Raw genomic sequence first — 26,309 nt, forward strand, 5'->3', positions numbered from 1 at the left:
CCGAGCACACAGGGAAGTGGCCGCCATGCGTTGTCATGCCTAGGCCTGACCCAGCTCCCAAGAGCTGCTCCGCACCGAGCGGTCAGATCCTGGTTTTAATCCGCTTCTGCTCACACACACGAGCTGTTGTCAAAGGAGGAAGGGGTGGAACTGCCCCCATTGCCTTTGGATGCGGGTGAAGCCTCCAGGCCCAGACCCCCTGAAACAAGCAGTGTTTCTGTGCATCAGAACGGGTTTACAGCGATAACCGGAGCGTCCCTTGACCCTGCAGCGCCTTGGAGAAGTACCGGGACGTGCCCAAACCCTCGCGCTCTCGGTGCTCCAGCACGTTTTCCGGCAGGAGCCCTGTGCCCCAGCGTGTGCGGAGGGAGGCAGCGCCGCTGGGGCGAGTGCCTGCTGCCACCGGCTGGCCAGCGGCCTGCAGTGCGCTTCACGGACCCCGTGTACATCATTGACACAGCGCCTGGTCCGTTGGGATCCGCGTCCTTTCTTTGAGCGCGGTTGCCCACCCGAAAGCGAAGAGGAACGCAGAGACAGCTTCCGTTAAGGTTTTGCACCTTTTTAACCCACTTTTGCCTTTCGCTGTCCTCTCTCCGTTCATGCAGGTGCTCCTTCAGGCAGCGCTTGCTGGGACAGAGCCATTCCAGCCCTGACGCCGTTCGCCAGCGGAAGGCTGACTGTGGGCTGCAGCTCTCTGTAGCCTTCCCCCCGTGCTAGTACAAGGTGCGCTGCGTCGTGGTAGGAACAGGCTTTCTAAGCTGGTTGCCCTGAGCCTCCTTGGCACACTCATGCAAGGAGGCTTCTCTCTCTGCTCCCTAACAAGTGTTTCAAGCGCTGGGACTATTTGTGCTGCTGTGCTTCAATAGGCTTTGCAGCTGTGAATGTGCTTTAATAGAATTTACAGCTGGGCCGAGGTATCCCCTCTCTTAAAATAACATTGCAGCTTGTGCCTCCCACCAGCTGCTTTGTCTGTAGCTGTGGATGCTCTGCAGCAAACGGAGAACACGAGCAAAGCCCAAAGGCTTGTGTGTGGCTAAATAGGAAGCATAATCCTGTGGCTCGGGACTGCAACTACCAAAAAGCGTGTTTAGATCTTGGTTGTAGCGCTGATGATGATTTGCTTTCTGCTCTCTCATGCAGTGTTTAACTTGCTAGGGTTTTTTTTTTTCCCTTCACTGATGAAATGGTAATAGGAAAACCTTGGAGTGGTTTTGGATCATCAAGTGATTTGTCTGGGGGTCTTTATGTGTTGTAAAGCCCTGGATCAAAAGGATGGCAGGTGGGAAATAGTGCAGGATGTGGTGTCACTGGAACCCAGCGAGATGTGGGTCTTCTGTTTCTCAAACTGAAAAGCAGTTGGTGGCTGGGGAACTAACGGAAGAAATGTGTTATCTTAAAGAGCTGCAAACAGATACTGCCTTCCATGGCACTGGGCCAAGTGCTTTCAGAGCTGGTCCCATGACATCAATCCAGAATATAACATCAATGAAAGCAGGGAGACTCCACAAAGCCCTCTAAATCTTGCAGGTGAGGTTTGTAGGGAAGAGGTGGACAAGAGCTGCCTGAGCACATGTGATTCGCTTAATAAGCAGATGCCCTCACCCCACAGTCCAGGACCCCTGTCAAAGTACTGGAATACTGAGAGTGGAGTGGTGCGAGTGTCACGTCCTGGAGATGCTGCTGCTGCTGGATGGAAGGGCTGGGGGGAAGCACCTCAGCCTTGCCCTGATGGAGCTTGTGGTGTTGGTGCCATGGAGGCAGCTGGATAAAGCTGTCCTTGGCTTCCCAGGGCAAACACAGGGCAGGGAGCGGGAGGAGGTGAGAGCGTGTCTGGCATCACCCACACAGCAGCTGCTCACACAGATGTTGCGCTCAGAGGCCACATTTGAATTCTGTCTCTATTCCAGAGAAAAGCCCCGACACAAGCCCAGGTTTAAATCCCATTCAGCACACTGGAGCCTGCATGTGCGTGTAGACGCTTGGCAGGGGCCTGGCGTGAGGTGCTGGTGTTTCTGCTGAGGCAGCTGCTGAGGAGGCCTGTCTGTGTCTGGGATTTACACTGGCCTGTAAGAAATGGGCAGAGTCAAGAGTCACCTCTCTCCTCTGCATCCTGGCCAAGGGTAAGAAGTCAGGGTTGGGGTTTTTTAATAGGAACAATATCAAAGAGGTTTTCTGCATCATCTCCCAGATCTGTGATATCCTTCGTAAGTGACTTGTTCATATAGATTTGCAGCTCTTTGAAGTCCCTAACAGTAACTAAAGGCACATCACTTACTAACATGGCTGAAATACCTTTCTGTGTCTGTCCTCTGTTTATCAACTCAGGTTTCCAAACCCAGAGGGAGCATTCCCATGGCACCCGTGCCCTACTGAGGCAACTTCAGAGCACAGGATGGAGGTGGTGAGCAGGACAGATCCCCACCTCCGAGAGGTGGTGTGGTTTGCAGTGCGCTGCAGAGCCCTGACCCTTCTGCTGCAGGCAAGTCTCCTGTTCCCAAGCCAAAGCTGCTGTGACATCCGTTGTTTGCTGCTCCCAGGCTTCTCTTTTCAGTGTGCTTTGAGCTGGCTGGTTCTGCCTGGTTGGGAAACCATCTCCTCCTGTGGAGAACCCACAGACCAGCTGCATTCAGAGGGGCAGGTTGCTGTGAAGTAAAATGACGTCCATGTAACTTAACGTGTTTTCGTGCTGCTGTTGCAAGAGGCTGGTTTGGCAGCACAAGAGGCTACAGTCTCTGTTTACCCATAGAAAAGGAACAATAATCTCCTCCTGTGTGTTCCTTCTAAGTCTCCTTTCCAGAGACATCCTTCTCTGAGCATGAGAGAGCATGGTTGCTCACTCCATCCATCTTACCTGTGTGTACCAAGACAGGCAGTGGAGCCAGGCTGCAGCCATGGCCCTCCTGAAACAACATCACCCTGAGAAAGATGGCTTTAACCTGCCAGAGGGGAGACTGAGATGAGCTCTTAGGCAGAAGCTCTTCCCTGGGAGGGTGCTGAGGCGCTGGCACAGGGTGCCCAGAGAAGCTGTGGCTGCCCCATCCCTGGCAGTGTTCAAGGCCAGGTTGGACACAGGGGCTTGGAGCAAGCTGCTCCAGTGGAAGGTGTCCCTGCCTGTGGCAGGGGTTGGGACTGGAGGAGCTTTAAGGTCCCTTCCAACCCAAACTGTTTGCTGATTCTACTAAAGCTGGTCAGCAGCAGCAGGGCTCCCAGCCAGCTGGCAGGTTGTGGCAGCCCCACTCACCACAGAGTAGGACGGAGTGGAACCATCAGCTGCAACACTCCGTGCTACAGTGCCAGAGCCCTGGTTAGACCAGATGTGTGCTTCATGGTAAACCAGTGCCTTTGTATGTCTTTTAGTCCCAATTTGTTCAGTGTGGCCTTTTTTCTCTGCCAAGGCTGAACTCATTGCAGGGGACTCATCCCAATCTACACGTAGTTAAGCTACAAAACTTATCATCTGAGGTTTTGGGGGATTTGGGGGTTTCGAAGCATGTTTTCCTTTGGCGCTACATTACAATGCATTAAGTTAGATGCTTCCTATCTCATGGACTTTCTGGGTTTTTCTCTCACCTTTTAAAACATGGCCAGTACCACAAGCTCCTGGAGGCAGAGGGTGTGCATTCTGCTTCCTCAGCTCCAGAAAGCAAACAGCAAGCTTTAGAGGAGATGGGCATCTAGAGACTAGAGAAGGGGACTGGGAATCATCTGATGCCTTCTGCATCAGTTTGCTCTGGGAAAAATCTTTTGTCTCCTCTCCCTTGTGTGTCAGCTGGGACAATAATGCCACATGCAGTAGAACAGGAGGCTCCCCAGTGCTGCAGAAGTACCTGGGGTGCAGGTATGCGGTTAGATGTACCTGAGCATGGGGTTGAGCATCTTTCCCTGTCCATTTCCATGGGGATTCATGCTGGGTATGTTCCAGAACTTTATTCAGGTCAGATGTAAGTGCCCCAAAAGATTGTGTCTGCACCTTTTCACAGGTATCCTCATCACAGAGCCCCTCAGCCTGGCTTCTCTGCTGCTCCTGTCCCCTTCTTTGGAACCCGGGGATCGTCCTGCTCAGTGCTTTCAGTCGGGTGCAAAACTTGTGCTGGACTTCAATCCTCTCTTCTTTTCTAGGCTCTCTTCAACCTCCTGATCCCCGATCACGCTGCAGACGCCTTCTCCCCGCCTCGCCTGGCCCAGCCTGGCCTGTGGGACGTGCTGGTGGAGCAGCTGCTGGGAGGGCTGTCGCGCTGGGACGCAGAGCACTTCCTCTTCATCGCCGAGCGTGGTTACCTGTACGAGCACAACTGTGCCTTCTTCCCACTGTACCCCCTGAGCCTGCGAGCCGTGGCCGAGGGGGCTCTGTGGCCCCTGCAGTGGCTGCTGTGTGTGCGGAGCCGCCTGCTGCTCTCAGCTGTGCTGCTCAACTCCCTCTTCTCTGCCCTGGCAGCCGCTGGCCTGTATCAGCTGGGCTGCCTCGTGCTGCAGTGTCGCAGGGTGGCTTTCCTCGCTGCCATCCTCTTTTCAGTCAGCCCTGCCAATGTATTTATGGCAGCTGCTTACTCAGAGAGCATGTTTGCCTTCCTGGCATTCAGTGCCATGTGGCAACTGGAGAAGGGGCAGAGCTGGCTCAGTGGACTGCTCTTCTCCCTTGCGGCTGGGGTGCGTGCCAACGGGCTTGTTAATGCTGGCTTCTTTCTCTACTCCTGCAGTAAAGGCTTTGCCCTCCAGCTCCAGGTGGGTTCAGGGTCAGTAAGAAAGCTCCCTCTGTTGTGGAAGCAGCTCCTCAGCGTGGTATCTTCCGTGGTTCTGATGTGTGCTGGGATTTTTCTACCTTTTGCTTTATTTCAGTATTATGCCTATGTGAGGTTCTGTCATCCTGGAACCAGCCTGGAGCAGACCGTTCCTAAGCCACTGGTCCAGCTGGCTGTGGACAAGGGCTATTCTCTGGCAGCCCCAAATGGGGTTAAACCTCCTTGGTGCTCCCAGCAGGTCCCTGTGGCCTATTCCTATATTCAAGACACTTACTGGAATGTTGGCTTTCTAAGGTATTTTGAGCTCAGACAGATACCAAATTTCTTGCTTGCTTTGCCTGTCACGCTTCTGGGCTCATGGGCTGCCTGCACGTACATCAGTGCAAACCCGCGGCACTGCCTGACTCTTGGTTTAGAGAGAAGAAAGAGCGAAGAGGAGGATAAACCAAGAGCTGGATTTTGCTGCCCCGCTGTCTTTGTCTATGTGGTCCATGCCACGGTCCTGCTGGCATTCGGGTTCTTCTGCATGCACGTGCAGGTAGGACGGTGGTAGCAACACACAGGGGTGATTTCTCGAGGGGAATGTACCATGGGGGCTGCAGCAGTGATTGTCGCAGCCCAAGGTTGTCCCAGCTGCAGGGCAGCACAGGGCAATGCAGACCAAAAGCTTTGCCTTTCCTCTTTAGGAGCTGCCTGCACAGGGAGTTTCCAAAGCAAGAGTTCCCAAGGGAAGCTTGCCAGGTTTTCAGTGTCGTGAGGACACTGGGATGGGGATCAAAGGGTCCAGCTGGTGTTGGGTGGTATTTGACATGTGTGTGTAAGGCCACTGCTGGAGGACAAGGCTCATTGTGTTGGGCTGAGCTTAATGGATGGCAATGAAAGGAGCCAGAACCTGTCACTAGTCCCTGTGAAGTGTTTGTCAGTCTTTAGGACACTGCTAGCGGCACTGAAGGGTGGGTGTTCCAGTCAAAAAGCAGTTGAAGAGTGAGGTTCAAGCCTCCCCTAAAGCTGCAGCCCTTGCTCCGAGCTATTCAGCAAGGAGTGGCAAAGAGTCTAAACCCTGGGGAGCGCTTGGCTGCTTACACTAACGTTGTCATAGTTAAAGCAGGTTGAGCTAAGAGGTGTTTGATTTCAGTGTACTAAACCTCCGCACCATGAGTATTTCAGGGCCCCTTGTCAGAAGTCTGAGGCAGGTTGGTGGCTGATCACAGGCAGAGACCTGCAGCGATGTGATTTGTGCTCTGCTTGTTCTCAGGTGCTGACCCGATTGCTCCACTCCTCCTCTCCCATTCTGTACTGGTTCTCTGCTCACCTCCTTCAGGAATACGAACCTTTACTCCGGAGTGAAGGGACTGATGATCAAACCTCCGCACCTCGCTATGAGGAATCTCTTCAGGGTAAATCTGGTTCCTGTGCGAACCCCGTGGTGAGGCTGCTGCTGAGCTGCAGATCCATCACCCCGCTCAGCAGATGCATCCTCGGATTCTTCCTGTCCTACTGGCTGCTGGGGCTGGTTCTGCACTGCAACTTCTTGCCGTGGACATAGCGCGGGGTGCGTTGGTGCAGGCTGGTTGCGGGGCAGCAGCACTGGTCACAACTGAAACCCACTTGTTGAAGAAAGCCCTGGTGTACGTGTAGTGATGCTGTAGTCTCGGTTACAAGGGAGTTACTCCTCAGTAGGAGCGTGCAGAGCCGTCGCTGTGTGCAAACCGGGCACGTTCTCTTTGCTGTGATGCTGCAGCATCCCACCCCCATCTCTGCTGTTAGTACTGATAGCCAGCATTCCTGGGAGAGAGCATCTTGGTTCCTGTCTTTTAGGGGAAATACTGCCGCTGAGCAACTATTTCTGGCGAGGATCTGTGTCCATCAGATTCCCATCCATCGGGAAACCGCTGCGTTGAGCCCTTCATGGCAGGGAGGGTCCTGCTGCCTTGCAGGACCTGCTCGGGCCTCTCCCGTTCCTTCTCTTCCAAGGCGTTTTCCCCGGCTCCAACCGGGACCCGCGGTGCTGGGACACGGAGCAGGCAGCGGACGGGCGGGGTCTCCCCGCTCCCCCCACCCCGGTGCTCCCGGGACGAGAGCGCTCCGGTTGGGCGGCGCGGGCGGCAGGGGGCGCTGCGGAGCGGCGCAGGGCGGGCTCGTCCCGGGCGGGCGGCGGGGGCCGGGCCGGCGCCATGAAGGACTGCGAGTACCGGCAGATCCCGCCCGGGGCCACGGCACCGGCACCGGCCACGGCCGCCTCCCCGCCTCCGCCACCCACCGGCACGGAGCGGCCCGGCGCGGCCCGGCGGCCACGGCGGAAGTGGGAGGTGTTCCCGGGCCGCAACCGCTTCTACTGCGGCGGCCGCCTCATGCTGGCGCGGCACAGCGGAGTCTTCGCCCTCACCCTCGGCCTCATCCTCGCCACCAGCGGGCTCTTCTTCGCCTTCGAGTGAGTCCGCGCTGCCGGGCCGGGGGCTCTGGGCACCGCCCTGGGGCTCTCCCGTCTCCCCACCCTCTGCGGGGGTCCCCGCTGCCCACAGCCGGTCCCCGAGCAGCTCCTTTAAGCCCGCTCTTGCTGGGGGGAGCCGTGGGTTCGGTGCCGTCACACCCGTTTCCTGGGGCAGAGGGACGTGGCTGGGGGGGGGGTTCCCCCTGTGAGCGCCGCTATCCATACCTTACCCATCCCTAACCCGTCCCTTACCCGTCCCTTACCCACCCCTTATCCATCCCTTACCCATCCCTAACCCGTCCTTTACCCACCCCTTATCCATCCTTTACTCATCCTTTATCCTCCTGAGCCGTTCCTCTCTGTGCAGCTCCAGACCCGCTTTCAGGCAGTCACTGCTTCCCCTCTGCCTGTCCCCAGCTGTGTTTATGTGGGGCCCCTCAGCCTGTCCGTGGGAAGAGGTTTAACATCCTCCCGGCATCACCACCCCGGTATCTAAATGCACCTCCTGCTACCGAGGAGAGGACTGGTCCAGAGCTGCACTCCTGGACTGATTTTTGTCCATAGAGGCAGCAGGAATAATGTTTCTATTAAAGGCGCTCAATGAACAGTGGAATCCTTTGGGATCCCACCGCGATGACCACTGGAGCTCTGCCCCTGTTGTGCAGGGGTGTCTGGGGAAGAGGGAGCATCTCCCCCCAGTCCCCTTTCCCTTTGGAAAGCTGGCCTGGGGAAGCTCCCTGCTCCTGGACCCTAAGGGAGGGGAGAGCCAGGAGCACCCGGTTAAGTGCTATGGTGCCTGGAGGAGAAAGGGAAGGAGTGCAGTTGGTTATTGACACCTCTGAGGGCTGCTATCCTGCCTCTGTCCTGTCTCGGGAGGGAAGGGAGCTTGGTTTTCCTGCCACCGAGCGAAGCAGGGGGCTCATCCGTGCCTTCACATCACAGCGTTATCCCTGTGAGTCGCGGAGTAAAGCTGCCCAAACCTGCTGGTGGGGAGATGAAGCTATTTGATCGGATTAGAGGCTCTGAGAAGTCAGATGAGCTGCGAGAGGCAGGCAGCTGTGGGAGGCGGTAATGGCATCCCAACGCGAAAGCTCCTTTCTCGGTGTCATCTGTGCCCCTTTGACAGGTCTCTCTGCTGCATCTGAAACTAATGGGCAGCACTAGCACAGTGACTGCTTTGTGTGGGGCCAAGCAGAGGACATCTGCTCTCCTCTCCCTTCGTGCCTAGTCACTCTTTCTTGGTTAAAGATGCCCTGGGGCTTTCCAAGCTGTTATTTTAGCAGTTTGCTTCTGTCGCATGGGTTCCAGTTTGCTGGATGTACAGCAAATACATCTTGCCTGCATCTATAGTTCATGAGGCTTATGTGAATTCTTGTTGCCTGACAGGGGAAATGGGCTCTAGCGAGTCTCCCAGGAAAGAGGTGGCAAGGAGCTCCCGTCCCTCATTCCAGAGACCTTTCTGTTCTTCCATCAGGGAGGTGATCGAGGGCCTGGGCAGCAGCAGCGTTGATCTGGAGCTGAAGGGATTTTGTTGCTTGGTGGCTGCTTTGTTCTGAGCAGCTGAGCCTGGGAGTTGAAACAAAAGTTGTTTAATCCTCTCAAACTGCCTCTCAGCGTTACTGAGCCTTAGCACTGCCCGCAGGCGCCAGGGCTCCAGCAGCTTGCCTGCCTGGGCTCCACTCAGGGTACTTATCAGTGCTTATAATAGCAAATCCCTCTGCAGAGCAAGGACGGGTCTCCAGCACTTGCCATGCGAAGAGTTGTGTTCCTCTGCTGCCTTCCCCTGTTGTGCTGTGAGTAACGGAGCTGCCTTGATCCTATTGGTACCCATCTGTGGGAAACCAGCCCCAGCTCATGGTGAAGCAAGCCCAGGAGCAGGCATTATCTGCTTAAATTCCTGGTGTCAGTGCTGGAAGGTGTCCTCATCCAAACATCTGGCACAGCACGAAGGGCACGCGAGTTATCCAGAGACAGCCGAGCTGTGCTGAATCGAAGCCAAGGTCCCTCTCAGCTTCACGGTCGGACCAAATGGGATCGTGTTCATGCTGATTTTGATCCGTGTTTAGCTTGGGGGGGTGTCTCCAGGTGTTCTTGATGCTGCTGGTGTAGAAGGTGGCCAGGCTTTGGGTCAGGTTTTTGATCCTGGGACTCGTGAAGGGCAAAGAGGTTGCATGCAGGGGCTTGTACTGTGAAGACCCTGTCTTTCCAGTGCCACTCTGGGCTGGCTCTTGCTGTTCCAGTGGTCTCCCCAAAGCAGCAGAGCTTCAGCCCATTACCCCATGATAGCTGAGGGCCAGATGTGTGCTGATGGTTCGTAACAATGCAACTTCTGTTTGTTTTCCCAACAGCTGCCCCTTCCTTGCCACTCACCTGACCCTGGCCATCCCCATCATTGCAGCCGTCCTCTTCTTCTTTGTCATCAGCTGCCTGCTGCAGACCAGCTTCAGAGACCCAGGTATCCTGCCCCGAGCCACGCCAAGTGAGGCTGCAGACCTGGAAAAGCGGATCGGTGAGACTCCTGTTCCCTCTCTTCTGTCTGCTGAGCGCATGCCTGTGTGCACGCGTGTGTTTTGGGCTCCTTTCTTGTCCCTTGCCTCCTGACCAGTTGTCCAGGGGGAGAAGAGAGCAGAGTATCACATTGTAAGGCTTGACGGTGTCTTAGGAGTCCTGGTAAGAGAGGTGCACCAAGCTCTTGTAGCACAGCAGGCAGTGCTTCAGAGAGAGTTTCTGCAGAGAAGCAGAAGTGGGGTTTGTTGCTGTTCAGCTCCATCACTTCCCCAGGCAAATCCCTGGACAGCAGCTCATGGCTGTGCCTGTTCCTGCCCTCAGGACAACACCAGAGTGGGCAGCAGTTCCTTTGAACCTTGTCCAACCTGAGAGGAATCTGTCCTTGTACCATCCCCTGCAAAACACCAGTGCTGAGGACGTGGGATAATTAATTCAGGCATGAATGCTTCTTAAGATTATGATTTGGCATTCAGCCTGCTGTGCTGCAAGGTCATCTGATTGTGATGGTGTCTAACAGTACGCTAGTGTTTGTCCCCATCTGAAAACCACAGCGTCACACTGCTTTAGTGGTGGCCAGGAAGGTGTTTGCCTCCAGCATCCGTAGAACTTGTCGGTGTGACCTAGAGTATCAAATGCTTTAGCAAAGCTAATGTGAGACAGCTTGAATGTGCCCCTTTGAAGACATTTGCAAGGCAGTAATTCTACAGCTGACTAAAAGAATGGGTTTAAAATCTCAGAGTGGTGATCCATGTTTCTATTTATAAGCGCCTCAAGCAGTAATCTGGCTGCAGATGCTGCCTGATGTGCCAGCTGTTACTGTTCATATAATCCACTTCTTATCCTTTTAACACTCACTGTTACATCTCTATTTGCAAAGGCTTCCCCTGAGTTGGAAAAGGGCTCTTCTAAGAGGGAAATAAAGGAATAACCTCCAACACTGCAAGTGTGATGCAGAGGTTTTCCGCATCACTCTTCAGCTGAGCAGAGAAGCAGTCTCCAACTGCCAGTCCCCTGTGAATAATGAAGTGCCAGCACACACACGTGCTGTGTCCCTAAAACCCCTCAAGTTGGAACTTTAGAGGCGGAATCCTCTTGTGCTGCTGACACACACATGTCAAATTGCAGTGCAGTCTGCCTGGAGCCCTGGAGACCTGCTCACTGTCCTCCCCCGTGGCAATGGAAATGAGTCTCTTGAGCTGCTGGCTCCAGCTGTGGGTTGGCAAGTTGTGTGCTGGTGGTGGCAGGGGAGGCTTCTGCTGAGGTTACTCTGATTCCTGTAACCTGGGTGCTTGCAGCAGAGGAGGAGCCACAGGTGTGTTAACAGATTCTGTTGCCTCCTTGTGTTGTGATCCGTTAGAGACGCAGAGATGAGTTGGTGTTACCGGGCACTGCTGCTTTGATGCTCGCTATTTATTATGTTCTCAAAGCATTGGGCAGATATTGCTTCCTCTTGGCATCCCTGCTATTGAACAGACCAGGAAAGGACATAAATAATGCTGCGAGGAACTGACTGGAGTTTCTGGCTGCCTACCCTGCAACAAACCCTGTAGGCTGAGCTGCCTCTTCGCTTCTGCTTAAAAGCAAGAGATGCCGATCCCTTACCCTGCCTGCTGGGTGGTGTTTGGGGGCTTGGGTTTCACCTGCACTGCTCTGACCATGCCTCCCTGCCCCTGCAGACAGCATGGGCACCTCCACGTACCGCCCGCCCGCCCGCACCATGGAAGTGGTCATAAACAAGTACGTGGTGAAGCTCAAGTACTGCTACACCTGCAAAATGTTCCGCCCTCCGCGCACCTCTCACTGCAGCGTCTGTGACAACTGTGTTGGTAAGCCCAGAAAAGTGCTGGTGGCTTTTGGGGGAGCCTGTTCTGTGTTCTTGGACAGCTTGCTTTTGCTTCTTGTAAAGGATTAGGGTGCTGAGGCACTGGGATGGGTTGCTCAGGGAGGTTGTGAATGCTCCATCCCTGGCGGTGTTCAAGGCCAGGTTGGACGAAGCCTTGGGTGAGATGGTTTAGTGTGAGGTGTCCCTGCCCATGGCAGGGGGGTTGGAACTGGATGATCTTAAGGTCCTTTCCAACCCAAACTATTCTATGATTCTATGATTAGTTACGGAGTGCTCTTTCTTCTTCCTGTTTAAAATGAAAGCAGCACCAGTGCAACTAAGGTTTCCACCAAACACGAGGTTTGCTGCTGGCTTCTTGTTGTCTGTGGCCTTGCTGTCACCAGGCTGGCAGAGGCACCACCGTAGATGCTGGTTGAGCTCTTCTGGATCCTCTCTGAGTACGGTGGGGCAGGAGAGAATGAACAAAGACTTAGAGAAAAGCCCCTGATGGCTCCATGCAGGCATGCAGCAGCTGCAGGGGGACTCCCAGCACTGCCTGACTGCACTGGAGCAACTTGAACTGGCAGCAGGGTGCTGTGTGGTTTAGGGGCATGCCCAGAGAGTTTACTCCTTGTGCAGTTGCTCCTGGTCGAGTATCATGTGGAGGCAGAGGCTGGTTTATGCTGTCTTCCAGGGCAGCCTGAGGAACAGTTGCAGGACCCCAAGGTTCCGGTTTGGGCATAGTTTGGGTGTTTCCAAGTGTCCTGTGTTTGAGCATAGCCATGGGTGGCTGTGACTCTTCCTTGCACTGGAGAGCAGCGGTGGCTGAGGCACTGGTGGAAGAGGAGGGGAGCAGGCATGTGCCTGCTTTATGTGCCACAGGCTTTGCTTGCGCTGGTGTCCCATGCAGAGCAGTTAGTCTGAAACGCAGCCCTTTCATTAGAAGGCAGTCTCATGGGGAGTGTTTCCAGCCACACTGCACCTGCCCTGCCTTCCCAGGCCGTTCCTGTGGGTTTAGAGGCATATCTTTATCACTTTGAAAATGGTTTTGTGCCCTGCAGAAGGCAGGGGAAGCCGATGGGCAGAGAGGGAGCAGCACCCGGTGCCGTAGGTACTGGAAAAACTGCTGCCCTTTTCCTGTTCCTTTTCAGTTCCAGTGATGCTAGGTGCTACCAGTCACAAGGCTTGTGTTTGTGCAGGGTTTGGCTAGAGGAAAGGTTTGGCCTTTGATGATGAAAAGGGTATGTGAGGAGACAGCAGTGTTCTTTGAAACTTCCTGCTGAGCAGGGAGGTTCTGGTCTCAGGGTGGTGGGTGGAAGCCTCTGGTTTTCATAGACTCAAGAATGGTTTGGGTTGGAAAGGACCTTGAGGTCATCCAGGGACACCTCACACTAGACCATGTCACCCAATGCTCAGTCCAGTCTGGCTTGGACCCTGCCAGGGATGGGGCATTTCAGAGGTTCAGCAGAGTTTGCTGTGTTCCTGCAAGGTGGCAGGAGTTTCTCACCCTGTCCCTTTGTTTCAGAGAGGTTTGATCACCACTGCCCCTGGGTGGGCAACTGCGTGGGGAAGCGCAACTATCGCTACTTCTATGCCTTCATCCTCTCCCTCTCCTTCCTGACAGCCTTCATCTTCGCTTGTGTCGTCACCCACCTCACCCTGCGTAAGTACCACGGGTACCAGCGGCGCCACGTGCCACGCTCCTGGCCACGAGTGACTTGAGGCAGCACTGGGTCCCTGTTCCTCTTGGGCAGCGCGTGGGAAGGGTCTGGTTGATTTAGATGAGGCTTTTTGGTGCAGGTGGTCTGAATAACGGGGGTCTCAAACTGCAGAGAGCCTCAAACCCACCCTGCGCTTCACTGCAGAGGGACCTGGAGAGCTTGTGACTGGGTTATCCCCTCCAGAGCAAAGGAATTGAAGGGTGCATCTGCTCCTAACCTGGGAAGTTGGGTGAACCAGGATGGTGACAGCCCCACATCTCCTGGAGCTGTGTCTGTGCATTGCCATTTCTGCAGTTCCAGACTCAGGCAGATCCATACAGCCCCAGTGGGGTGCCTGCATGCTCAGGAGTGACGTGTTGGCTGGAGGTGCAAGGCTGCCTGATGGGATGTTGTTCCTTGTCCTGTTTTGCTTTGCAGGCTCTCAGAGAGATGGATTCCTCACCACTCTGAAGACAACACCTGCAAGATATCCTTCTGATGCCATCAGCTGCTCCGACTGTTGCGCACTGGTGCAGCAGCACCAATCGTGTAACAGGGGATGCAGGGAGCTCTTTGTGGGGTCACCCTGGTGTACTTCCCACAACTTAATTTAGTCCCCTCGCTATGTGGTTGGGGCAGGCAGGCACCCCTTCATCTGCATGCTGATAGCATTACCAAATGGGAAGACCTTTAATTCATCACCCCTGCCTTGGGATGGGTGGCAAAGTTGTTTCCCAGTTTGCAACTTTACATGGAAAGGGAAGCAGCTGGAGCAGGCTGTGCCTTAGTGGATGGGTGCCTGCAGAATGGCACGGGGAATGGGAACCTTGCTGGGATGTTCTCTTGTCCCAGTGTCTGTGATTGCAGCCCACACCTCCCAGAAGAGTCCTCTGCCCCTCTTTGCAGGATGGTTTTGTTCCCTGAGGCTTCCTTGACTCTTGTTGCACTGTGCTGGAGCTGGTGATTTGCTTTTTCTCAGTCTGGTCTATTTTGGGCCTCTCAGGTTTTCACACTTATTTAGTTGCCTCCAACCTGACGACGAACGAAGATGTAAGTACCTGGATGTGTGTCCTTCTGCAGGGCCAGCCCTGGTCCTTCCTGAAGCAGAGGTGAGGTTTCCAGGGGATCCTTGGCTGCCTGCCTCAGTGCAGTATCTCGGTAGGGCACACTGCCTGCATTGCCTGTGATAATCCACTGCAGAGCAAACAGCCTGTGCCCAAAGCGTTAAGGGCAAAGCAGCACACAGCAGCAGGGGTCTGTGCCACCCGTGTTGCTTGGCAGTGTCAGGCTGTGGGGGTCACGCTGTTTGGAAGGTCACGTGTGTGCTTTCTCCAGTCTGTGTGGCCTGGCTTAAAATGAGGAGTTGTGAGATGGAACAAGGAAGGCTGGCCCCAGAGATTCATCTGGGTGTTAGCCTGGGACATGGGCGAGCTTAATTCAGCATCCTGCATAACCACAGGTTTCCTCTGAGAGCCTCGGCAAGTCCCTTTGTCTCTATCAGTTCCTCATGTCTAGTAGGCAAATAATGTACAGGCATCTCCAGACATGAGATTTACCTTAAAGCCTGCAGACTCCAAGGACCAAATGAGCACCCTGAGCGAGGCAGATTGTACAGAAAAGCAGGATCTGTCTGGTCCTGGAATCAAAATTCACCCTTCTGGCCAGAAGTACCTGTACCAGCAGCACCAGCTGGAGGCTCCCAGCACTGCAGAAGGCATCTTTGCATCCTTTTTTTACTTCTTTTCCCCCTTTCCTCTCCACCCTTCTGCCACATTCAGAGGTGTTGACAGGGCTGCCCAAGCCCATGGGGGTGAAGCTAATGGAGCCTGCACCCTAGTGCAGAGAGCACCAGGTCTGAAGCACGTGGCCCGTGGCCTCTCTGCCTGCGTTGCCCACGTTGCCAGCTTGATGCTGCAGCTGGGGAGAGGAAATAAAAACAAAAGGAGGAAACGTGGTGGTAAATGGTTCACTGCAGGCAGGGGCCTGGGGCCGGGTACAGCATCTGCCCACCCGTGTCTGCCTGTGCTTGATGGGACCAGGGCTTCGAAATTGAGAGTCCCAGTGGCAGATGCTCAGGGTGGGGGCAGAGGAGATTGTTTCTTCCCATTGCAGCGTGGCCTGGGGATCCCCTTGCTGTTTGTTCAGCCTGAGGAGCCCAGCAGAGCCCTGCTCTGGTGAGCTTTCAGCTTAGGAGAGAGCAGGGAGGAGGAAGAAGAGGAGGCTGGTGTTGGTGGCACTGACAGGGTGCCCTGCAGCACGGGGAGGGCACAGCTTTGGAGCTTTCTAGCTGCAAGGTCGAGCCTTGGCAGAGGCAGGAGCAGCGTGTTGCTGTCTCCTCTGGCTGCCTTTCTGCAGCTGCCCTGCTTGCAGTAAGGCAAACCTCTTCTGCCTCTTAAGCAAGTCCATTATCCTCTAATCATCTGCTGTCACCTCTTTCCTACCTTAATCTGCGTGTATCCCTTCCCTTTCAGATCAAAGGGTCCTGGTCAAATAAGAGGGGCTCAGAGTTTGCCAATCCCTACAGCCATAAAAGTATCCTCACAAACTGCTGTGCGGTGCTGTGTGGACCCTTCCATCCCAGGTAAGAGCCCTTGCCCTCCAAGGCGTTGGGAATTGCATCCTGCTCTGTGAGAGAGGTCTTGGAAAGGACAGATCCATCACTGTTCAGGGAGACTGTGACAGCACAGACACATCTGCTTTGAGGAGGCAGTTCCCCAGCCTCTGCAGAGGAAGGCTGGGGATGTGTATAAGTGGGAGATCCTATTGCTTCTCCTGTGTTTGAGCTTGGTGAGTTCGGGTCACTGTAATTGTTTTATGGAGCTCACAGATCAGACACATCCTGTGATTCAATAAGGGGAGAGTAATGGCAGCAGAGGGCAAATACCAGGAGGGGCAGCACTTCTTAGCACATGGTTTTCCTCCTGTCCTCTGAGGAGCATCCTGCCAAGCAGGCAGCAGAGACCCACAGCAGGCTGTGCAGAGACCCTGACCTTCACCAACACTTACATTACCTGTAATGCTGAGCAGCATCCTACCAAATCCTTACCTGGACTTAACCAGAACCGAGGTTAAACCACAGGCAAAGGTGGGCAGATGTCAGGAAGGTTTGGGCCTGACACACGGGTACCTGCAGCACAGGGTTATCGCTGCTTTGTCACAAGAGGGTGCAAGTGGGCAGTCAAGCCCGTGTCCCTTGTGCTGTGCTGCAGCTGAGAGCCTGCACACTGACTTAGAGCCCTCAGCCTCCTGGGGCATGTAGGGATCCTTGGGACCAGTTTAGTGAGTGGATCCAATCTGGATTTACATGGAGCATCTCGGAGGTGCCAACTCAGTGTAGCACAGCAGCAGGGGAGGGTGTCTGAGGGTATGCAGCTACAATCAAAGTGCTTTATACTTACACCTGAAATGCCCCCAGCCTCTCTGTTGGATTCAGAGGTGCCTAAATGCCAGTGCTGCCATTCGGAGATGGGAAATCTGTGGATTCAGGGAGCCAGGCTCTTTGCTGGGAGGTTGAGGGGGGGGGAGAACAGGGTTTTACTCCAGTTCTTTTTCTCATTCACATTGTTTCCTTTTGCCATTTTCCACTTGGGTTTGTGGTGACCCAAAACTGCCTCATGGCTGCTTGGTGGCTTGTGTGATACGTCTGTGGTCTGTGTAATGGGCAGGAAGCTGTGTTATCCAGTGACACTTTGGTGAGCTGTTCCCATGAGGACAGCCCTCCCTGTGGCTTCTGAGTCTCTGTGGAGTCTGCATTTCCTTCACTCCTCTCCCTTGCACCCTTCCCTTCCTGTTTTCCAGTTTGATAGACAGAAGAGGATTTATCCAGCCAGATATCGGGACCCCGTCCAGTCCTAAGAGTGAAATCCCATCCCTTGGAGCCAAAACTGACACCAGCATGGTAGGAGGCATCCCCTAACCGTGCTGCGGTGTAGCCCAGTGCCTGCTGCGCCTGCACCTTGCTCCAACCAGTACCTTCCCTCTTCCCACTTCCCCAGCCTCGGGTGGGAAGCCCTGTGCCACAGAGCTGCCAGAGACTCACTCGAGCCAAAAGTTGCCTTTTTTGAAGCGTTATTTATTATTTTGGGTGGATTTGTTTCACTGTGATGTGGCCTCTCTGGACCTTGGACTGACGCTGCCCAGCAGCATGCAGGACCCGTGCAGGAAGCAGGGGGTCCCTGCTGCCCCTGGGAAGCAGATAGGTCTGGAGAGCCCCCAGACCTCTGAGCCTGGAGTGTCTGCTCCAGGGGGTCACTGTGTTTCCTGCCCCAAGGAATGAGGTGGGACAGGGAAATGGTTCCCACTGGGCTGTCACGCCTCATCTCTTGGAATGGTGCAGGTGTAAGTTCCCTTGTATCCCTGTTACATCCGTGTCCTGCTCCCCTGTGCCGACATGCAAGGGCTGTTGTGTCTCTCAGTGACCAGGTTCTCCCCTCGGCCACTGCTGGGGCAGCTTTTCATTCCCAGAAGCTGCTGTGCCTTGGTAAGTTGGGGCTGTGGAGCCGGGAGGACTCTGGCTCCCAGCACCCATGGAAGCTGGCTGCGTGTCCCGCCTGCTCTCGATCGTGTTTCCTGGCTGGTCACTGAGGCAGTGCTGAAGAACTCGTTGTGTTTTGACCCTGCCACTCAGTGAGACAACGTTTTGCAGCCAGGACCCAAGTTCAGATGAGTCCCCTTTCAATGGGGAGGAAGAAACACGCAGTGTTCTGTGGCTCTCCTCGTGAGATGCTGCTTGCCAAGGCTACAGCTGGGAGGTGTGGGACTCTGAGCTTGCAGGGGGGAATCGCAGGCCTTGTGAGCAATACTTGAATCATGGGATTAAAAGCTGCTGGATATTTTTGCACAATTTGTAGGGTTGTTTTCTATGTAGAACATTTTGTACTGGGGGCAGGTAGCGTTGTGCATGTTAGCACCAGGGCAGTGGCTGCAGCATCCAGCTGCCTGCTCAGCTTTCCATGGGCCACGTGTGGGTGTTTCAACCTCAGGCAGAGGCAGCACATTTCTGGACCCCCCCCTCAGTCTCACCAGCCTTGTGTGTTGCAGCTTTGGGGCACGGCAGAGGCACAAGGTTCCCCTGGCCTCACATTTCTGGCTGGCTGCAAGGAGATCTTGGTGCTGCTTCGTTGTGGCCACCAGCTCCCCCTTCCCCTCCACTGAGGTGGTGGCTGCTGAATTCCTGCTGGATCCCAGTGCATGGCCAGGGAGGTTCCCGGTGCTGCTCTGCCGTCTCGTTGCATCCAGAGAGGCCCTTCCATCCCCAGGGATGTTCCCAGCGGGGCCTTGGAAGAGCCTCTTGGAGGGGCAAGGGGGGCCAGGCTGGTCTGGTGCTGGGGAGTGAGGACAGTGCGGGTGGTGCGACCCGGGGCCAGGCTCCTTCCTGGTTTAATTTAAACCAGTTTCCTTTGTTACTCAATAAAAGTATATTTTTAAAGAGTTAATTGCTTGCATGGTGATTTTCTTCCTTTAAGACAGAAGAGGGCAGATGTCTGAGCCTCGAACAGCCATCAGGTGGCAGCTGGACTCTTTATTAGGCCCAGGCCCATCCTGCAGGACGGGGCTGGGAGGGATGCTCAGCGATGCTCAGCAGCAGTGGTGCTGCCGTGCCTCTTGCTGGAGTGAGGGGTTTTATTCTGGCCCGTGTCTCCGGGCAGGGTCTCACCCACTCCTGCTCCCATTCCTGCAGGAGCCATCTCCTTTTCCCACCCCACCTCGCTCGGGATCTGTGGTCCAAGATCCCTGTGTCTCACCCAGGCCGGACCAGGGGATGCTGAGGTTCATGATCTCTGGTGTCTTCCCCAGGAGGACGCCTGCCAGGACTTTGCCATTTCCTGCACAGCCTGACGGGACGTGCCCCCTCCCCGGACGTTAGCCCTGCCTTGAGGGTTGGCTGGTAAGAAAGCGCTTTCATCTCCCTGCCATCCACTCGAGCCACCCATCTCATCACTGCATGAGCAGCTCTCTCCAGGAGCCCATCACCCTCCGCTTGTGTAGACATCCATGAGCCGTGTCCATCCCACCACCCCTCCATGGGCATCCCACCGGCGGGAGGGACCCCGAGCCCTGGGCAGTGCTGTCTTGGTGCAGAGGGGCTGCCCTCAGCCTCGGCCGGAGGGGAGGGATGGCTCCAGCCAGCCTTGGGTTGGGTTTGGTACGAGGCGTGTGCATGGTGGGGCTTGGGGAATGCTGGGGCTGAGCGTTGATGAGGCCCAGTGCTTGCTGGAAGGCACATGGGAGGTGGTTTGTGCTCGGTGGAGCCGTGATGGGCTGGAGGAAGCCCCCACTTGGTGCAGATTTAGTGTTAGGAGCCTGGAGCACATTTCTAGTCCCAGCTCTGACCTGTGCTGGGGTTCAGGCAATCCCAACCTTCCCCTCTGCTTTCCTTTACCGTGCCATGGGAAGTTCCTTCAAAGCACATTGGAATGAAGCCCTGCTTCACTTGTGGGCAGCAGCGCTGCCCCTCTCCCTTCCTACAGCACCCCACGAGCCCCTGCAGTCCCTTCTCCCTGCCTGTGGCCACCAGTGTTCTCCATCCTGACTGCCCCCCGTTTCTGCCTCTGCGCCTGCTCTGCTCCGCTCCCTGCTGCTCCTCACACGTGTATCTCTAGCACTAACCCTCTCTTTCTCTTCCTCCCTTCTCCTCTTCCTCTCATTGACCCAGTATCAAGAGCCCTGGCAGCCCAGAGCCCTCCACCTCCCGTGGGGAGCCAGGACACTGCGGGCAGCCCAGAGCCCTCCACCTCCCGTGGGGAGCCAGAACACTGCGGGCAGCCCCCGACACTACAGCCATGACCACCACGAGTGCCTCTGCTCGCCAGGGCTGCGCCTTCCCCCCCTCCCGCCGCAAGCGAGGGGGGAACGGGGCCGTGCCCGGGGGAACGAAGCTTTCCCAAGGCCGTGCCGCGGGCCCGCAGCTCAAAGCCATAACAGCCGAGTGCAATAACGGGGTCCTGCCGTCTCCTGCTGCTGCATGGCCAGCGGCTCCCGCTGACCGCCAGCTTTCCCCCCAGTGACGGTGTCTCCCCTCCTGTAGATGCTGGAAGGCAGCGGTTACCATCCCAGCGGGCTTCTGAACCGGGCAGGCTTCGTGCCAGAGCGTTTACAGCCGAGTCAGTGGCATCGCCCCCCTCCTACCCCCAGCAGCCCCATTCCGAGCCGTGTCCATGGGTGGAGGATCCCCCCCTGCCCCTTTCATCTGACCACGGCTCCGGCTCTAGGAGAAGGGATCCAAGCTCCGCAGCACCCTGATGGGGGCTGCAGCCCAGGCCAGGCTGGGAGCTGCCTGCCCCAGCCCACCGTAGAGCCCGGTCGGATTCACCATCTATCTCTGCCTTTGACTTTTGTACCAAAATAAAGGTTTCTCCTCTTTCCTGTACGCTGGTGTCGCTGCTGCTCCGCGGGCAGAGGGAACGGAGCCTGCAGCTCCTGCCTGGACTTGCTGCATGGGGTGGGGAGCTGAGCAGAGCCACGAAGCGCTGGCACCCCGGTGCCACAGCACCGTGAGCTGGGAGCTCCCTGAACTCAGCTGTGGCACTAAGCATGGCCTTGGGGCAAGTCTCAGCCTCCCAGAGCTCTGCACCCTCCTGTGCAGTGGGGAGGGCAGGAGCCCCACTGAGGGCCTGGGGGAAGGAGCAGGGCCTGGGGGCGCAAGGAGCACCCGTTGCCAAAATGCACCCCACGATGAAGCGTTGGGAGCTGGCAGCGTCCAACTGGAGGGGTGGAGGTGCCCGGGGGGGCTCTGAGCATCCTCTGCCTCCTGCCTCCATCGCGGAGCCCCTCGGGCACCCTGCGGCAGCGCCACCGGCTCTGCTCAGGGCACCGGGGGCCTGCGCTGGGCTGGGCTCCCCTGGGTACCCCTCGGTGCGGGGCGATTCACCTCCTGGTGCTGCTCCTCACCATGGCTGCTCCGCGGGGTGATGCTGCAGCCTCCCACAGCGATCCCAGGCTCTTCCCTTCACCCGCCCAGGGACTCGCACAAAACCGGTAGAGCAGAACTGCGCTTCCAGCCTCCTCTCAGCCCATTGCAGCCAAAACCTGGCAGCGGCTCAGCCCCTTCGGCGGGGGCTGCCTGAGCCAAGCCTGAGCCATCGCACGCCCCATCCAGGGGGGTCCTGTCGGGGGTCTCCCCCCTGGGGACCTCTCGAGCAGAGCCACCCCGGGATTAAGCAGCCCCAGGGCAACCGGGCTGATGCAGGGGCAGGTTCTGGAGCCGGGTCTGGGCGCTGCAGACCCCGACCACGTTTGGCTTTGCTGCTCAAGGGGTTGTGGGCTCAGAGGGAGGCTCCTGACTCTTGTTACTGCGGGGGGGAGGTGTTAGAGGGCTGGGTCCATCCGGCTGCCCCCCAGCCCCTCTATGGGCACTGTTGTGCTCGGTTGAAGCTCTCGGTGCCTCTGCCACCCGGGACAGATGGGTCTGCTCAGGGGGAAGAGGGGCAATGGTCTCCTGTGTGCCCATTCCTTTGGCAAACGCCTTTCCCCAGTTCTGGGGCGTAACCCGCTCCCAGGGTGGATCCTGCTCAGCTGGGGAAGGAGCGGTAATTGCCGGTGAGGTGCTGCACATGGTGCAGAGCCGAGGGGGGCGCACAAAGGGGCTGTGGGGGTCTGGAGGAACCGAGCACCCTCGTAATGCTCCACATGAGCCCCTCAATAGGCAGGGGCACCCCAGCCCCACCGTGTGCCCCGAGGCTTGGCTGGGGGGGAGAAGCCCCAGATCCCCCTTGGGGTGGGTGGGAGCTCCCCGTGTGTGGTTAGAAAACATCTCTGGCTCTTCTCGCACCCTCCATCCGCAGCGTCCTCCATCACCAGCATCCTCCTCCATCACCCACCCTGCGGGAGCCGGGCGGGGGAGCGATGGTGGCGCCGGGGGGTGTTTGCTGGGGTCAGTAAAGCCCCGAGTCTCGGTGATGGCAAAACCCAACCAAGGCCCCAACCTGCGGCTGCTGCCGCCGGCGCCCGCCCCACCCCACCCCACCCCGCGCTCCCCGCACGGCTCCCGCACGCCGATAAGGCCGGAGCCCCGGCAGCGCCCGGCGAGCGCCGACAAGCCGGGACAGGAGCGGGGTGAAGCTGCAGCGCAACGCGGAGCGCGGATCCCAACCGGGGCGGCGCTTCCCGCGGCCCCACGGCCAGGCTGGGCCCAAAACCCCGGCAAATTGACCCAAAACCCCCGACCCGAACCCCTCATTTACAGCAGGGGACACGGGAAGAGGCCTCGGGGAGAGGCTGAGCTGGAGAATGCAGCCCTGGGGTGCAGGGGAGCGGCCGGTGGGGCTGGGGTGCTCCATGGTGGAGGATGGAGCCGGGCTCACAGCACCATGGGGTGTTCTGGGGGGGAAAGGGGTCGGGCTGGTCCCCACTGCTTTGGGGCTGTCCCTTGGGTGCGTTGCTGAGGTTTTCTGCCCCACTTTCCCCAGCTGTGGGGATACGGAGCTGCCGGTCCAGCCCTCGCAATTACTGGCGCGTTAATCACCGGCAGCGACAGGAGTTTTACAGCGGGGGGGGGGAGAAGAGGAGGACACCGCCTTTACGACCTGGCACACCTCGTGGCCCACTTCTGCTTGGGTGTGGATGGAGGAGCCGAACCCACCCCATCCCTGCGTACCCCCGCAGTGATAACGCACCCCTTCCCGAGCGCCTACAGCCCTGAGCTGGGTGCTCCCTCAACCCCGGGGATGGGGGTGTTGGGTGCAAGGGGGGCACCCATGGGTGCTGCACCCATGGGGCGCGCGGGGCGGTGCCGGGCCCCTCGCCCCTTCCCCAGGGTGAGTCACCGCCATTCGCCTTTTAAGGCTGAGCTCGGCGGGGAGGAAGCCGAGGAGGAGGCGGTCCCGGCCACTCCCGGCTCCCCCCCCCTCGCTGGCTCCTCCCGCTCTCGCTCGAGGCTCCGGGGCTCAGCCAAAAGCGAATCCCGGCGCCGGGGCTCGGCAGAGGCTCCGTCGGCTCCCGGCCCCGCTCCTTGCCCAAGCGTCCGCGCTGCGCACCCGTCCCAGCCATGGCAAGAAACCACCAGGTGCAGAAGGCCAAGCTGGCCGAGCAGGCTGAGCGCTACGAGGACATGGCAGACTTCATGAAGGCGGTGGTGGAGCACGGGGACGAGCTGTCCAACGAGGAGCGCAACCTCCTGTCCGTGGCCTACAAGAACGTGGTGGGCTGCCAGCGCTCGGCGTGGAGGGTCATCTCCAGCATCGAGCACAAAACCGAAGAGGGCGACGACAAAGCGCAGCTGGTGAACGAGTACCGGGAGAAGGTGGAGCGGGAGCTGAACGGGGTCTGCAAGAACGTGCTGGCCCTGCTGGACAAGTATCTCATCAAGAAGGCGAGCGATCCCGAGAGCAAGGTCTTCTACCTGAAGATGAAGGGCGACTACTTCCGATACCTGGCCGAGGTGGCCACCGGGGACGACCGCAAGAAGACGATAGACAACGCCCAGGAAGCCTACCAAGAGGCCATGGACATCAGCAAAAAGGAGATGCAGCCCACGAACCCCATCCGCCTGGGGCTGGCCCTCAACTTCTCCGTCTTCCACTACGAGATCGCCAATGCCCCCGAGCAGGCCATCTCCCTGGCCAAGACCACCTTCGACGAGGCCATGGGGGACCTGCACACGCTCAGCGAAGACTCCTACAAGGACAGCACCCTCATCATGCAGCTGCTCAGGGACAACCTCACGCTATGGACAGCCGAGTGCGCCGGGGAAGACGGCGGCGAGGCTGGCGAAGAGCCCAAGAACTGAACCAGCCCCCATGGAGCCGGGGACTGGCCCCCACCTTCCCCCCCCACCCCACCCCTTCCCCACCCCTCCAGTCCCTTGGGCGTCGCCTCGTGGTTTTCTTTGTTTTTGGTTATTTTTGTGGTTATTTTGGGGGGGGAGGAGGGAAGGAATCTCGGCTCCCCCCCAGCTTGGATGCCGGGATCGGGGGATGGCTTTGGCATGGCCCCCCCCTCCCCTTCCCTCTCCCTTATCCTCTGCTCTGGGGTGCGGGAAGGGAGGGAGAGGGGGTTCCTCCATCGCAGCCCCCCTCTATTTAACATTGCGGGGGGCAGCCTGGTCTATGCTGGCTCCAAACCCCCTCTTTTGGAGGGCTGGAGCTGTGATGGGAGGAGGTGAGGGGCCGGGGGGGGGGGGGGGGGGTGTCCGGGCAGGCCCCCCCCATCCCGGAGGGGTGGTGATGTGAATTGCCAAAGCCTCCAATAAACCGTCTCCTGCACCCCTGCCTCTGGTCTGCCTCGTCTCTCCCCTGCACACGCGTCCGGGCAGCTCCTGCTTCACCTCCTGCCCCACCAGGACCAGGGAGCAGTCGGGTCCCAAGGGATCTGCAGCACCCGTTCGGCTGCTCCCGATTCCCCCCCCCCAGCCCCATGATGGGGTCTCAGTGTACCCAGTGAGCCCCATCCCTTGGTGGCTGCATCACCACAGCCCATGGAAGGGCTCCGGGGGGGGGCTGGGTGAGGGTTCCAGCAGCCCCACTTTGCCCCACGGAGTGCACTGATGTCCCTGATCCCACAGCGAGGTGTCCCACCCCTTGGAAACCCGCGGTGCCCCAAACCCCATCACCAGGTGTGTCGTGTGTCACCCCCCCACCCCTTGCTCTGTCCAAGGAGGGGCCCCCCAAAAGCAGCACCGTGGGGACAGCCCTGGGGTGTCACCGAGGTGGGGACGCCCCCACCAAGGCCCAGACGCGCTGGGATGAGCGAAAGCTCAGCACTTGTGGCGCTGGCGCCCGGCCACGGCGCTGGGTGCAGCTCATGGGGCGCAATCCTGCCCCCTCCCCGCCGCCGGTGCGAGTCCCGGCATGAGCAGTAATTACAGTGCAAGGCAGGCACGGCACCCTGGGCTATGAGCTCATCAGATCCAGCGCAGCAGGGCTGGGCAGGAGCCGGCCTTTGATGGGAAACGCCGGGATGCCGGGAGGAAACGTGCCGTGACTCAGGATGAGGCGCCCCGGTCCAGCGGGGTCCCCCATGGGGGACATGGCAGGGACATGGCAGCGCGGCCAGACCCCAGCTCTTGGGGTGCTGGGAGCTCCTGGGCTTTGGGGAAGCTGAGGCACAACCAGTGACCCCCACACACACAAACTTTGATGGGTGCAGGGGTTGCGGGGGGGGACCCAGCACAAAGCCCCATCGGGTGCAGGGCCCGGCCTGGTGTGTGATGAGGTTCATCGGGGCTCTGCCGTGGGAAAGCGCTGGCTGCTGTGGGAGGTTGAGCTGCACAAACCAGAACCTGTTTGCCCTGGATGGGAGCTCGTCATCAGCTGGAGCAGAGCCCAGCCAAAGGGATTAAACCCCCCCCCTCCATCCCCCTGCCCTGGTCCTGTCCCCATCCCCATCCCTGCATCACTTCGGCCTCACCAAGGGCCGGGCCAGCGGCCCCAGCAGGTCCCGGTGGGGCGTGGGGGGGGGCGGCCCGGCGGTGTCGGGGGGGGGACGACACGGGACACGCTTGGCCTCCGCCCGGCCCCGAGCGCTCCCAGCCTGGGAACCAGCCCCAGCCTGTAATTACCCAACCCGACGTGAAGAACGAGCCCAGGGCTCCGCTGCCCCTGACCCCCGGCGCCGGGGACACGGGCAGCCCGGGCTGGTTGAACCGGAGCGGGGGGGGGGGAGCTGGAGGGGCACGGACCCAGTGCCAGGGACGGGGGGGGGGGGAACGGGGTGGCCGCTTGCCCCGGCTGCCCCTGGGGCTCCCGGGGGCAGGGGGACAGCGCGGCTCCCGCCAGCTTCCCGAGACGGAGCCGATTTCAACAGCGCCCTGGTTGCTGCCGTGTGGGACGATGCTCCCCGGCCGCAGCTGGTCCGGCAGCTTTGTGGGGCTGGGAGGGAGGCCCCAGGTCCCCGAGGCAGGTCCCGTGAGGGGGTTGTGCTGCTGCGGAGCACGAGGAGCTCCCCGGGGTCCTCCTGGGCCCGGTTTCACGTAGATCACAGAACCACGGCGTGGTTTGGGGTTGAAGGGACCTTAAAGCTCCTCCGGCTCCAACCCCTGCCACGGGCAGGGACCCCTTCCACTAGAGCAGCTTGCTCCAACCTGGCCTTGAACACTGCCAGGTATCGGGACTCTGATCCCCATCCTTGTCCCATGGCTGAGGATCATCGGAGGATGCTTTCAGCATCCCTGG

At 58.1% G+C, this 26,309-nt stretch overlaps 3 protein-coding genes across 4 annotated transcripts in view; all 3 read left to right on the forward strand.

The window, feature by feature from the left end:
- Nucleotides 1–6,362, forward strand: part of PIGV (phosphatidylinositol glycan anchor biosynthesis class V) — a 6,992-nt gene extending 630 nt beyond the window's left edge. The window contains exons 2-5 of the mRNA XM_057403573.1: nt 606–723; nt 2,326–2,479; nt 4,120–5,277; nt 5,995–6,362. Of these exons, the coding sequence (XP_057259556.1) occupies nt 2,393–2,479; nt 4,120–5,277; nt 5,995–6,285 (1,536 nt within the window). The 5' untranslated portion in view covers nt 606–723; nt 2,326–2,392 and the 3' untranslated portion in view covers nt 6,286–6,362. The remainder of the gene's footprint in view (nt 1–605; nt 724–2,325; nt 2,480–4,119; nt 5,278–5,994) is intronic.
- Nucleotides 6,363–6,879: 517 nt separating this feature from the next.
- ZDHHC18 (zinc finger DHHC-type palmitoyltransferase 18) lies at nt 6,880–19,903 on the forward strand. 2 transcript variants are annotated; one of them, XM_057403571.1, is made up of 10 exons: nt 6,880–7,170; nt 9,519–9,679; nt 11,355–11,504; nt 13,026–13,163; nt 13,639–13,687; nt 14,148–14,250; nt 15,672–15,781; nt 16,999–17,098; nt 18,997–19,087; nt 19,856–19,903. In XM_057403571.1, the coding sequence occupies exons 1-9, from the start codon at nt 6,914–6,916 to the stop codon at nt 19,036–19,038; spliced, it is 1,110 nt and encodes a 369-aa protein (XP_057259554.1). In that variant the 5' UTR covers nt 6,880–6,913; the 3' UTR covers nt 19,039–19,087; nt 19,856–19,903. The 2 variants fall into 2 exon arrangements, with proteins under 2 accessions (XP_057259554.1, XP_057259555.1); XM_057403572.1 differs by lacking the exons at nt 18,997–19,087; nt 19,856–19,903 and having other exon boundaries at nt 6,881–7,170; nt 16,999–18,043.
- Nucleotides 19,904–22,963: 3,060 nt separating this feature from the next.
- SFN (stratifin) lies at nt 22,964–23,979 on the forward strand. The gene has a single exon (XM_057403395.1). It carries the CDS (start codon nt 23,186–23,188, stop codon nt 23,924–23,926), a length of 741 nt encoding a protein of 246 aa, XP_057259378.1. The 5' UTR covers nt 22,964–23,185; the 3' UTR covers nt 23,927–23,979.
- Nucleotides 23,980–26,309: the final 2,330 nt, after the last annotated feature.

The sequence above is a fragment of the Pezoporus wallicus genome, unplaced genomic scaffold (assembly GCF_028554395.1).
Source record: "Pezoporus wallicus isolate ANWC-B61680 ecotype Strahan unplaced genomic scaffold, APGP_CSIRO_Pwel_v1 contig_8232, whole genome shotgun sequence".
Classification (NCBI taxonomy): domain Eukaryota; kingdom Metazoa; phylum Chordata; class Aves; order Psittaciformes; family Psittacidae; genus Pezoporus; species Pezoporus wallicus.

What these genes read in the sequence shown, in the direction of transcription:
- ZDHHC18 (XM_057403571.1), top strand. Translation starts at nt 6,914, where the DNA reads ATGAAGGACTGCGAGTACCGGCAGATCCCGCCCGGGGCCACGGCACCG. An exon ending in GGGCTCTTCTTCGCCTTCGA is followed by an intron (nt 7,171 to 9,518) that starts GTGAGTCCGCGC and finishes TTTTCCCAACAG; the next exon opens with CTGCCCCTTCCTTGCCACTC. An exon ending in CTGAAGACAACACCTGCAAG is followed by an intron (nt 13,688 to 14,147) that starts ATATCCTTCTGA and finishes CTCTTGTTGCAC; the next exon opens with TGTGCTGGAGCTGGTGATTT.
- SFN (XM_057403395.1), top strand. Translation starts at nt 23,186, where the DNA reads ATGGCAAGAAACCACCAGGTGCAGAAGGCCAAGCTGGCCGAGCAGGCT.